This window comes from Parus major, chromosome 1 (assembly GCF_001522545.3).
Source record: "Parus major isolate Abel chromosome 1, Parus_major1.1, whole genome shotgun sequence".
NCBI lineage: Eukaryota > Metazoa > Chordata > Aves > Passeriformes > Paridae > Parus > Parus major.
The window spans coordinates 49,489,909-49,503,993 of record NC_031768.1 but is presented as its reverse complement, the minus strand read 5'-3'; the positions used below and the strand labels follow the sequence as shown (position 1 = coordinate 49,503,993).

At 39.0% G+C, this 14,085-nt stretch overlaps 1 protein-coding gene across 8 annotated transcripts in view; it reads right to left on the bottom strand.

Annotated features, from left to right (window-relative positions):
* The window catches only part of KLF12 (Kruppel like factor 12), a 209,414-nt gene that overhangs the window by 59,411 nt on the left and 135,918 nt on the right, over nt 1–14,085 (bottom strand). For 7 of the 8 annotated variants that reach the window (XM_033514320.1, XM_033514329.1, XM_033514322.1 and 4 more), the window contains one exon: nt 3,748–3,807. The exons of the other annotated variant lie outside the window; for it this stretch is intronic. In XM_033514320.1, coding sequence (XP_033370211.1) covers nt 3,748–3,807 — 60 coding nt within the window. The remainder of the gene's footprint in view (nt 1–3,747; nt 3,808–14,085) is intronic. 8 annotated transcript variants of the gene reach the window in all.

The window sequence follows — 14,085 nt, the reverse complement described above, 5'->3', positions numbered from 1 at the left end:
GCTTAACCATAATATAATATACAGGTAGAAGTTTCATTTCACTGTGATGCACAAGTGCTATTCACTCAAGCATGAAGAAAGTTTTCTGAGAGTGTAACAGAGATACCAGTGCCTCTAGTGTAGCACAACATAGTCTCACTAGCTGAGAAAGGGAATGAAAATTTCATAGTAGGTATGACTAATCTGATCTTTACTATAACTATGCAGTGTAAGTGACCTCCTGATTTTGCAGTTTTTCCCATTGAAAGTAATGTTTATGCACAGAGCTGCATAAAGGAAAATACATAGATTAGGGAATTACTTCAAATGCTTTGGCTATCCTAGATGCATTAATTTTTCATTACCTCATTTATGAAAAAAAAAATCAAAACCCACAACAAACTAACAAAAAAAGCCTAATAAAAAACCTGAGGTAAAACTAAAATGTGAAATGAGGACATTCCAAATCCGGCAAAGAGAAGATCAAGCATTTTCTGCTGGCAATGCTCTTAATTATTACCAGTAACTTCCTATTTATTATCATCATAATTATTCTTTATCCTGTTCTTTAAAAATTATCCAAATTACCTCTGCAAATGTGTGGGGTTTTTTTTCTGTATAAAAGATGCTAGATTCACTTTTGGCTGAAAGCAATCAAAGTTTAGATGTAAGAAATACATCCTTTAAAGCCTGTTCTCTTCAGTTAACAATTTGGTCCTGGAGATGAATTGCAAATACAAGACTTGGGCCTTAACATTCTTACTAACTAATGGGAATGCTAACAAGTAAAGCAGTACTCTGCACTGCAATGCTTATTTTCTTTTTGAACTGGTGACAAATGAGAATGACTGCTTCGAATTAGTCTTACAAATGTCAGGAATACAACAGAACACTGCAAGCGTTTATCTTGGAACAATGGAGAGTCAAAGCGAACTAAGGTGAAAACGGTGTCCAGCAGAGCAATTCAGATCAGGAAAGCCATCCAACTCCAAAGCAGCTTGACCTGAACACAGCCCCAGAGGCAGTGCCACAGCTGCCAGCTAGACAGTAGCCAAGAAGTTAGCAGAGGTGCAAGCCAAGAAGCCAGCCATGAACCCATGTGCCAATGCAGTAAAGCTGTATTCCAGAATTTGGCATCTGGGTCCTCCAGCTGCCAAACATCTCCCATCTGGCTGAGCCTGTGGATGAGGTGTTAAAAAGAAGACTGGGGGAGATTATACAGTAGTAAAAGCAATACCCTTTGCAAGACAGCAAAGATGAAGAGGCACATTGTGCCCCAAACACGTGAAACACACACATTATCACTTTGCTCCCAGTGGATCAGAGGAGGCAGCATGGACAAAATGCTCCACATTTTAGAGGAAATTAACAGTTAGATGTGCATGAACTGAGGCAACCATCCCAGCCCCTGGCCATCCACAGAGCTCAGCAGATGCAGATTCGTGTGGAATTGGTTTTGAATAAAACTTACAACTTTTAGTAGATTTGATGAACCCAGTAAGAAAAAATAGGAAAAAAAAACAACCCCAAAACCTACAAACAATGTTTCTTCAAGACTTTGTGATCCACTCTGTTCCTCTGTCATCACAAAGAAATTGAAGTATCAAGGAATGTTTCTATACTTTCCTAACTTGAATACCATAATTTTGAGTGTAATTTTATGGAAGGATAACTTTCTTGCAATTTAGTGAAAAAAAGTTTAGTAATATGAAGTTGAAAAATACCCAGATCTGGGTAGGCATGAAAATTAATTCAAATTATATATATCCACTCATATGGCTGCATTTAATTGCAGCAGAATTCACTTCTGACAAGCAGTTACTGTTCCCAAACTCCACCAATGCCACACCCCAAGAAGCAGGAGCAGCTGTGAGAAAGACTCCTACCACTGTCAGCAGTTTTAAGTGCACCTTAATAATTCATACTTTCAAATAATGCACTGACTTTAATGTTAATATCACTTATCTCTTTTCCACTTTTCATGCAGGTCCACATGGCCCAAATGAGGTTTGACAGATGTGATTTCTTGATCAATTTGGTTCTTTATTTTAAAAAGACATAAAAAACCCTACAGCTCTTTTCCAAATTAATGTTCTTATTAGAACCTATTTGCCTTGCTAAATATTATCTTTCAGTCTCCTCTCACTCCAGTCAGAGCACACTAACTTTCAGTAGTTTAGAGCTGACTTATGCCATCTTCATCTTCATTTAACCATGCATGTTTTTCAGGGAGCCTCATTAGTAGGATTTCATATTCACTACTATGGTACGTAAATACATCATAAATTCATAAAGGGATTTTTTAAGCAAAACACTGACCACATTAACAAAGAGCAAAAATTAACAACATAAATTTCCTTCTTGAAAATGCCTCCTGCAGAATAAAAGCCAATATGCAAAATATTACAGTTAATTTAATGCAAGCTAAAGAAGCTTGCATTGAAAATTGTCTCTGAAATATGCGTATATTTTAGAAACAAAACATTTTGAGAGACTAGTAGGTTCTTCAGAATAATTTCTGAGGTTGCACTGATAATACAATCAGATCAAAGAAAATTCTAAGGATTTTTAAAAACAAATGTATTGTTTCAGTTTCATAGCCAAGGATACCTTAAAAGATTTGTATTGCCTCTAACAGAGAAATTGCTCCTGCTGCTACTTTGAAAATGTTTGAGTAATAAGATTCTGCAAATTTTTAATATAAATATACCAGTTGTAGTGTAATTAACTGCAAATTGGAGATAGGAGTAATCTTGAGGAATGACTTCTGTATTTGACTACTCATTAGCAATTTAAAAGTATAATTGCTCCTAAACACGCCTTCCTCCTAATTTTATTACTAAGCTTATAAATGTGAAGGATTTGATTTGTTCTGTACAGTGTTTGCTTATATTGAATGTGTAAAGTTGTTTTTTGATTCTGTACTCCACAGACAGAGGGCACACAGGTCACTAAGAGCAGAAAAAGCAGTGAGTTGATGGGTTGACACGTCCCATAATAAATAAGACTCCAAAGGAATCTTCTGAGGGGCCCACAAAAGAAACAAAAGAAGGGAGAAGGACAGGCAAGCAAGCAAACACACTGGGAGTTGACATTTCACTGCATACTATTTTAAAACCCACTAAAGCAACAGCCATGAATCCCACAAAAACAAGAACCCTACCAGCTTTGGTACATCCTTCTGTCATTTGACATCATTTCTACCTGGGAAAGTCGGGAGAACCCGAGGGCCCTTAGAGCATCAAAACACTTGCTGAAGTCTCCCAGTCACCCCCCACACTGGATTGACTTGTAAACCCAAAAAACAGGGAATCTACTAGGCACATTACACAGTACAGTTTTAAAATTTTGGCCTCCTTGAAATTAAAGGAAGGAGGTATTTGTGAAGAGCCCTTCCTACATTTTGCAGCTTTGCTTCATGGTACCTGGCAATGACTTAATATAACATGAGCTACATTGATGCACATTAACTTCATCACTCAATTTCAGTAGACTACTTTGAACACTTTATATTATTAAACATCAGACAAGGTATTTTCTATTTTCATATTTTAAACACTGGGATTGGTAAATAAAAAAATGAGAACTGCAGCTTTCCCACCACCCTCTGAGCCCCAAGATAAAAAAAAACCCTCAACTTCAGATCTTGTCTAGCCCCACATATCCCCCAGTCATGACATAAAGAGGGAGAGAAACCTGAAAAGCACTGCTACTAGACTTTATCAATAAAACAGAATATTATATAATACACAATAAAATGCTTCATACCTGGAGTTGAAAAAACGAAAAGGGTTAACAGCTGACCTGGCACAGCCCCACATGCTCTCTCTGGAAATTGAACACAGACAATTAGGAATTTTAAGTTACCCCAAATAATCGAAGGGGACTAAGACAAGCTTGAGGAACACTTACTGCAAAGTAAGTAAGGCACATAGCCTCAGTGTGGAAGGCCCTTTAGAATTTTCCCATTCACTCAAAAATCTTCTCAAACTGAATTTGCTCTGTAGATGTCCCAGCTAATGATAAGTAAGTCATTGGGAACTCTGTGATTAATTTTCATGGGAGCAAAGTCAAAGCTAAAAGGGCCCACATGTCACTCAGTGGTAATTCTGGATCATGATGGATCATATTTTCTTATCAAAAAATAATCAGTGACAAAGAGGTAAACTCTAATGAGAATCTACAGCAGGTAGACATCATTGCATGAAGAGGAAACAGCTGCTGCAGAGAACGTCTGCTCCCAGAATTCTGCTGCATCAGTAATATTATTCCTGACATAACACCAAAAAACTTAGGCTTTAACATTTCTACTTAGAACTGGGACTCCAGGGAAAATAGACAATCTTCTAAAATACTATTTTTAATAATGAACAACACAAATGCACAGTGCTATAGCTGCATAAACTCCTATGCTGGTTGAGATTTGGACTATGTGAAATGTTCCTTTTCACTGACAAATTCTGATCTACTGCATGTGCTCAAACAACATGGCTTTTGGAAAAACAGATGGCTTTTGGAAAAACACAAAAAAAAAAAAGGTTAAACAAAAGGATTAAAAAAAGAAAGACCTGTAGAAAGCCAAGAACATGAATAAGTCTCTTTAGTCCTTCTCTCTGTGGTTCAGACCTCAAATGTGCTGTGAAAGTACTCTGAGGCAAATGACCAAGAAACTAGCAAAAATATTAGAATACCAATATGAATCATAAAATAGCTCCAGCACATTAGCACAGTTGAATGTATGTGCACTGAAAATGTTTTGGATCTTTTATAATGCTCAATTAAAATGTCCAGGTTGGCATAGGAATTGTTGAAAGTGAAAAGGAAATTTCAGAACAACTTTGCTTGATTGCTATAACTGCATTTTCCACTGGTCCTTGGAAACCTACAAATAATCTGTTTTCTCTCAAAATTTTGCACTGCATGCTTTGAACCTGTCGCATCTCCCTGCTTCAAGTGTAAATATTGACTTTCTTTACTGTTTTTGTCATTTGTTAGATGCTGAATTTCTGATAATGACAGAAATATGCAATGCAGATGACAAAATTATGTAAATAACTTCTTTAGTATAAGTTACTAGCTCTAACACTGCCTAACACAAAAATGTTATGCATTTTTCCAGACTCTTTTTCCACCCTCCATGTAGTCTTTTCCTTCACAGAAATATGTATCAAGTACTTGCCTCACAGTATCAAATAGGTCCAGATTTTATTTTACAGCTGTGTCAGTACCTAATCAAAGAGCACTGCGACAAAAATCTCCCCTGCCTCATCAGCCCTCAACTGAAAGCAATATGCAATGGAAAAATGGTTACTGGAAACCATTAACACCAATTGTTCTCTTCCATGTCAATTAATTTGCAATCATCTTTGTGTCTTATTGGAAAATCATTTATTCGCACAAGTGATAATAAGCAACAATACATAACCTAGAAGTTGTAACTGCAAATTTTGGACATTCCTTTTCATAAAGTTCCCTTTTTAACAATTAAGCAACAGGGCAGACCAAAATACAGTTGTTGAGGTTAAGTATTTGCATGCTGAACTTTTAACAGTAGAAAATTTAGCAGACAACCAGAACTCTGTTTAGAACCTACAGTATCCAGGCACTGAAGCAAAAACACTCAGGTATCATCCAACCAATCTCACCGACACCTAAAACTTTCTATGCTTCTCTCTGTTTGGCCTGAAAGCCAAAGGGCTGTGGCCTCCCACCCATCCTCCTCTACAACTCAGAAACCATGGAGAGAAATACCTAACCCTTGTCTCTGGAACTTGAAGCTTATATGTGCTATGAAAACGGCTTAAACACATCTCAGACCACATAATCAGCACAAAAAGGATCCATAACAGTCACTTCCCAATCCAAAACACAGGTGTAGAATAAAGAAGAGGAAAAGGACCACTCCTGGGTATCTTTTGCATACAAATGTAGGTATCTGGCTTCCTGAGTTAGTGCTCTAACCACCAGGCTTTTATGCCACAAGTGGGCACCACTGCTGGCTGTCACATTTTTACACAGAGATGGCAGATGGGACGAGGACAGCACGCTCGGGGCGTTACAACATGCAGAAATAGGTAAGTTCACAGCTTGACCTCTTCATTTCCACAATGGAAAGTTGGGAATGTGAGCTGCTCTTTTTTTTTTTTTTTTTCCAAACTACTTTAATGAAGTACTACAGTTCAGAAGATCAAGCTCCAAAGAGAGCAGAGACAACTCACAGCCAAATACCTAGCCAGGATGTAAGTGGAGACAGCTCTAGGAAGCTGATTGCTCTTCCCATTGAACTTCAAAGCCTTTAACTCTTTGTTGACTATACTGTGGGAGTGTTAATGCCTTGTGCAGGTGCTCTACTGCACTGCTGGAGCCAATCACCTATTTCAGAACCTCACAACACCTCCACCAGACCTCTCCCAAAGGCGGAAAATCTGCATTTTGTCTCAATCAAATTGTGGTTCATCGTGGTCCTGTGTACCTGCAGTACTTCAAGTGTTGCAAGCATTTGAGGATAGTGCAACCTGTGTCACACACTATATTGACAAGAAGGTACCTGTTACAGAACTACATGTACTTGTAGTTCCTCTCAAGCCAAAGGAAAACCACATCTATTATCCTGACTATGCTTTAGGAATGGCAAAGGATCTCAGAAATTATGTGGTGATATAGACAGCAAGCAGTTCTGAAGTGGAAAAATTGAGTGCAAAAGGAATCAACCTGTTCAGCTTGGTAAATAATTTTCAGCAAACAATTTATTATACAACATTACCCTGTTATTGTGCTTTTGAAACTTTTATGACTGAGATTTTGGTCATTATTATAGTTCCTCCTGTGGATTTATACATCAATGGTTTGACTCTTTGGCCCTGACAAGCAACTGATTACAGAAACAGCAGTACTCATCAGTTCCTAAGAGAAATATCATGGTGTCTTATATATCTATCTGACAGCATTGTGTGTCCCCAATTTATCATGCATTATCCCAGCACTATGCTAAATATTGTACTTTTCATGCAAATAATTGGGAGACATACTTTGACAGGACGGGGACTGCTGACTTTTAATGAGTACATAAACCAAGTATTTCTTTTACTGCCTGATGTCAGCTTCTGGTCATTCCCAGGTTAATTTATTTTTCAGGCTCTGTTTGCAATGCTGGGCTTTTCAGCCAGCAGCAGATCCTGTATCTGCTGTAGGGTGAGCACTTTCTAGGGCAGCCTCTGGCCTCAGTGCCTGCCAGCCTGCTCCATGCCCCCCTTAGCTACCAACACAGGATAGATGAGAGCTCTGGCTGTTGCTGCCTGCTCTGATCCATCCTGGTCTCTTTCTTATTTTCTGCCTGCCTCAGCTTGCATATTTCCTTGCACTACTTTATCCTGTGGCAACTCAGTATATCTCACAAGGGTAAATAAAGAAAAACATGACCCAGAACCTCATGCTTCACACATCTTTTGTCACTGCTCTAATGATGGAGGTGCAGAGTTTTACTCTGAAACCTGTGACTGTCATTACTTTGGGATTAGATGCTGTAATATCAGCCATTGTGCTACTTTACCTCTTGTTTTAGCCTCCAATTCCTTTATTTTGACTAGAGTAATTTCATATGTGTGGTGGCTGTAAGGTCCAAGTATCCTTTCTGAGATACATTAAAAATAGTAATGCTCATGTTCTAAGTCACATACACATGGACAGTGACACCTCCTTGGCACACAGGCTCAACACAAAAAAAACTCTCTTCATATCCATCATCCAAGAACTTCCATTCACTCCTCTCTTATCTCCAGCCTAAAAAAAATTTGCCATGAGAAATGAGGTTGTGGTGAAATCATTACTAGTCAAAGAGGATTGAACTAACAGATGGGAAAACCTACCACAATCTTTTCCCATTATGCAGGAGAAAGGAAAATGACAGGGAAAAAAAATAGTAGGTTAATTTTTTTTATCATCCCTGTATTTACATGCTCATTCAGTTATGCCATGCCAAACAGTGTTCCCCTCTTAATAGTTCCCTCATTTACATGCAGTTTACATACCCGTGACCTGCACAACTTTCGTGTTTTAGCATGCATTTATCTGAACTCTCAGGACAATATTTCCATAAATCAGTGTAAGCACTGCTATTAAGATTTAATTGTGCTGCATGTATGTCTGTCACAAAATCACAGGAACTGCCTTATGGAAAAGGAAAGAGAAAAACTTATCTAATCTAGATAATGAAACAAGAAGTAATTTTGGCTTAAGTGACAGCAGAGGACAATGCTCTTTCTTTTTCTTATCAGTAAGTCAAAGTAGCAGTTCACCGAGGTAGTTTTATTGTGGCTTTTCCTGGTAGTGTTCTGCTATCCAATCCACACCTAAAAGTATTTGTTATAGCTCTAAATTTCCTAAGGCACACGGCTCTGCCCCTGCTTTCTGTGCTGATTTAGAAAGAAAAAACATAAAAAGCTGAATAACGAATCACTGGGGAAGGAGATGCCAAACAGGTGTACAAACTGCTAACTGGGTAGCAGTAATTCATAATGTTATTTATAATTCATTCCTTGGTGTCGTGTTCTTCAAGCATTTACAGAATGCCTGCCTCACTGTCCATACAATGCATTTCACATATATAACAACTAATGACTTGAGCTTCACTCTGGAGCAACAGAGTGAATGTGGATTAAGCACAGGAGTATGAGGCAGATGTACTTGATCCCAAGTCATTCTCTGCTTTGCTGCATGGCCTTAAGCAAGTCACTAACCTGTGGATAATTATAATATTTGAACACACAGGGGACTGGTACAATTTAATTAGTTAATGTTTGCAAAGCACTCCAAAGATAAAAAATGCTATATAATGATAATCACATCCTATTGTTTCATGGCATTTTATTCCAAAGCATGTTTATGTAAACATGTTTAGAAATGTTGAATTCCAGCCATGGCTAAGTTTGACAACTACCTTGAAATGATCGCCACTTCTCAGACTAAAATTTAAATTAATTAACAAATTTAACTTCTGTTTAAGAAGACATTTATATGTGAATTCAATACAGACGCTAATCTGAAGCTGGAAAACAAGATCTTTGAAAGTTTCTGTGTAACAGATAAAGGAAGTGAAAGAGATATACAGAAGGAATGAACCAATACATGTTACAAGAAACTCTTTCAGTGCAAGATAATGGTACCCCAAATAGCCCAAGTGTTGAGTTACTTTTCTTTTTTTTAGCATCCAGACTTCTCTTAGTTTCAGGACTAATCATTAGACCAAAAAAAGTTAATGGCAAACAGAAACAGTCCTTTTTGGACTTCAACAGAACCAGGATTCCTTAGTTCTTCAAGCTTATGATGCAATTAATTTAAATATTTCTCTCAAAAGGAAAATATTACTCCTAGCAATGGTGTGGTAAAAGCTCTAGAATGACCTACTAATCAGTCATGGAAATTTAGTCTTACAGAGGAGTCAGGAAGATATGATTTTTGTGTAGACCAAGGTAAAAGCACTCTTATTTTTGAATCAGCTTTCTTCAGGGAACATTTTGACAACACCCCTATCTCCTGATACACTTCTGTTTAAGCAATACAGCCCTTTCAAAGCAGAAAGTGATGTTATTTTCTCTGTAGAAGCTGGTTTTGATTTACAGTTGCCATTCACCTAGCCCTTGTTTCTAATGATCATTGGCTGATCAGGAATCTTGTTAACTTGGCAAAAGGCTTTGGGACATATAGCAGAAAATATGCACACCAAAAAATCCTACTGCATGCACAGGATGACATTCTTTGATTTTACTGCCCAACTGTCAAGTTACTGAATTTTTCTTCCATCAAACATCAGACATTTAAAATCACATATAAAAAAATCACGTATTTAAAAAAACCTTTTTAGAATAGTATGGGTTTATTGAACCCCAGCTTCATACTTACTGCCTAAAGAGCAATTCCTAAAGGTATATAGGTCTTTCAAGCTCTTGAAGTCCTTAATAAGGGCTTTAGGCCAATTCATTTTTATATACAAACGGATATTTCTGATAATTCAGATTTTGCTAGAAACAACTTTATGAAATGCCATATAAATACACCATAGAAGAAGTCAGTACTTCTTCAACAAGCTGTCTGAACTTCTTGTAGGGAATGCACGTAGGTAGGAGAAATCACAACTGTAAGTAGCTGCCATGGGTCAAATTTAGATGTATTAGGTCAGCTTCTCAGGTCACAGACCTCCAGCATGGCCTTAGAAAATAACATAAATGGGGTGTCCTCATATGGAACTGCAGCAATGTAAAGTTTTATCACTCTCCCTAAACCACTTGTCCAGGCTTCTTTACAGCTGCTGGGGAAGACAGATACCTTTTGAAAGGTAGATGATCATAACTGGTAAGATGATTTGACTTAGAAATATCTCTCCACTAAAGAAATCCAAAATACATGAGCCTAGCTTTCAGATAGCTTGCACTGTGAGAGATGAACTTTGCTGCAAGGTTATGTCCAAATCAGACAAGCCAGCACTGCCCAGAGGTTGCCTAAGGTAGCTGAGGCACAGCACACTCTGCCAGCTCATGAGGGCCCTTGGGTCAGTAGTCAGCATCCAACCCAGGAGCACTTCTCACTGCAGAAACCTGTTCTTTTCTGCCACAGGATACTTACTTGAGACTGCTGACAAAAAATAAAACAAGACTAGAAGAGAAACATCCCTGAAATAATGACTCAGTGGGGGCACCAAACATAACACAGATGCTTTACAGGGCTCTGTGTCACCACTGTCTTCTGCTTAAGTATCTGCACAAATGCCTCCCAATGTTTTTAACAAGTCAGTTCAGTTTGTAGAAGAACTCTGGAGGAAGCAAGGAGAAGCCTTATCATGTTACAGCCTGTGAGGAGGTCAGAGGCCCATAGACAGATCTTCCTCAGTGTGTGGTCCAATCTCCCTCCAATTGCAGCAACTATGCAACATTCTGCTCTAAAGCCTTGCTGCAATGGAAAAATGCATCCCAGACTTGTGTATTCTTCATGAGACAAGTAAAATTGAAATTGATATATTCCCACAATTTCACTTCAAACCAATTAGTGTTCTCCAGTGAAAAAAAATAATCCTTTATTGAGGAATTCTGAATGAGCACTAACCAATTCTCCATCTGTAAAATCACCATTCAATTGCGTGCCAGTTTTAAAATGAGCATTCGTTCACAGTGGGCAGATGTACCAGAGAAGAGGGAAGCAAAGTTCACACAAGCACTGCTGAAACACCCTCACTTATGTTTCTTGGGACTCGGGACAAAATATTTTTTCTGCAAGGGCAAGAAAAAAATGAGGTGAAAGTTCCCTGTAATGAATGGTAAAACATTAGTAATGATTGCAACCAAAGCAGGAAAACGAACTACACCAGTGTAGAAAAAGAATGGCTGATGGAAACAAAGGTATGAACTGCAGAAGAAATAAAAATATATCAGAGAAGTTGATTTACACTGAAGAAGAAGAAGGAGAAAAAAAAAAAGACCTAGGGAAAAAAAAATCATATTTGAAAAGCATGTACTAATTTAAGAGAGTTCATTGTTATAGTGGCTATGCTGTCTCTCTGTTGAGTTTCTTTTTTCCTAGTGCAATATCCAAAAATAACTCCTACTGTATTGCAGTAATAGATGCCAGAGAGTTTACAAATAAAGTAAGATGATCACATTAGCAGCAATGTATCAATCACATAAAGTAGCCAAAGAGAACAGGGGTTGGGTCCCTAATCTCATTTTCATACAAGCACTTGGAGGCACCCAGCTCAGCGCAAAGAGGAATTAATGTTAAAGGTCAGAACAGTCACATACAAATGACAAATCCCATCTCTGTGAATTAACTGCAGCTATAACTACAAGTAGACAGGATTTCCTCTCTGAAATTTCTCTCTCTTCCTTAGTCCAGGAAAACAATACACTATCTGAAGCATCATCAATTTATATGCACCGTTCCTCTTTTCTTTGACATTTGAAAGAAAAAATGGTTCCATCAAAGGAGTTTCCTCCACTTACAACACCTAAGGAGAAAAAAAGTCTAGAGAGAGGAATTTCTGCATCTTTAGATTTTTACCAATATACTGGTCAAAAGCTCATGCTAAAAGTCACCCTCTGCCTCTACTGCTTGTGCCCTCAGCTTCTGCAAACAGGAGATCTTAAGGTATGCATATTCAGGGATGGAGAGCTGCATGCTGTAAAAGAATGCATTTTACCTCACAAGTGTGCAGGAAATAAGGAGATGAATGCTCTGTTCAGGGTTTGCATTACTGTGTACCATGGACACGGCTCCTGAGGCCATCCTGCATCAGTTCTGCCTAGGGATGGAAAGGCTGCCAGGCTGAACAGCATGTTGCCTCTGTGAGGGACCCTAAAAGATTTACCGGTCTTCTAGGGGTTGACTAATGCCTTCTCCTCCCCTGGCTTCACAAAGATTTCTGGAGTGTATCTGAGATGTGGCTCTGAATATATGATGCTATCCTTGCTGTGTAATAAGCATCAGTGGTGTCAGGGATATAGAGCCATATCTGCTCTGTTAGATGTTACATGTCAAAGTGAGTTTGTAAAACACACCACAAAAAGGATAAAATGCTGCTTACAATGCAAAGCCCATTGAAATCTACATAATGCTGCAATATTTATTATCAGCCAGAGCATATTATCTGAGATTAATAAATTATTCTTAGTCCATATTTTTTAAGGCTTAGCAACTTCTATAAAGCAGCACTGTCACAGGAAGAAATCTCACCAAAGTACCCTGTTTGAAATAATGACTTTATATATCTATAACTTTACATTATTGATTTAGTTTGTTGAACTGAAGGAGAACTATGAACTCATTCCAAAAGAACTACTGAGAAAGACGTCTGGAAGCTCAGCCAACACAAAGCTTGCAGCAAGAAGGCAATTTCCCTGAGAAAAAACAGTCATACTTGGTCACTTTACAAATATGCAAGCAAATAACATTCTGTTTGTGTAAATAAGAACTAATGCCAAACACGTGGCTCTTAGTGTTTCATTGTCACAGTTTTTATTTCTAAGTATTTTGCTCCTGTAAGAATTACAGTGGACCTGAAACAAAGCAGCAAAATAGGTGGATACCATCCAGTTTAAGAGGACAAGAAAAGCAAAGCTTTCAAACAGGCATTCCAAAATGTTCTGTGACCCAGCTAGGTAAGTGTCATTTCCGGAACAACAAGCTTAAAAATGGCTGTATTAAAACAACAGTTTCTCCCCAAAAACTGGAGAAGAGCTGATTTCTCTGTGGTTAAAAGCTGTCAGGCTGAGATGCCAGGGAGGATGCAGGAGCACTCAGAATGATCCTGTCGCTCCCAGCTCCTGGCACAGTGGCTCCGCAGTCAGGCGCTGTGGATTGCCGTGGCCGCAGCTCGCACGGCGGATCTGCAGTGCTGACGTGTGTCCCAGGCAGCTGTCTGCACCGCCCGTGGGCGATGGGGAGGAACAGCAGATCACAGGCTGGAGCCTCTCTCTGTCCTGAAATTAGACAGCTCGGATAGGGCCCAGGGATTGCTGCCTGAAGGTGCCAAGCGCTACCCGGCCCGTATGCAGGGGGTGAGATAACTGGCTCGGATGCAGGTACCCACACAGACAAAATGAATCCTGAGCCTCACAGAGAGCCCCCTGTGTGAGGGGCTGTCCAGGATCAACCCAAAGCAAATGCCCACCACCAAATACTGAAATCCCCAGAGTCTGAAGCCCTTTAGCCCCTTACTGCTTTTAGAGAATACATGTCTGAAAAGCAAGCAGCAAAAGGTCAGCTGTTGTCTCGCACCTGCTACCAAGCACCTACAAACTGGTTTGTGTTTAACAACGACAAGACTGTACAACACCAATTGGTAGTGAAGTAAAGGATGGTACTGTGGTGTACTTCTCAGCCACTCTTTGCAAGAAGTTATTTTTTGGGCAATTATTCACCAGAAAGCGCTTACGAGCTCACTCAGAAAAGAACACTTTGTGGGACATTTGTCCAGACTTGAGGGCCAGCCTGCCCCCCTCAAGCACTAAGCTTTGACCTACGCTTTACTGACTGCTGAAGAAGTCTTTTTATGCATGTCCCTATGCTGCCCGGTTATTCAGCAAAACAGTAGGTGCCTTTCCGTGTCCTCAGAGGAAATTC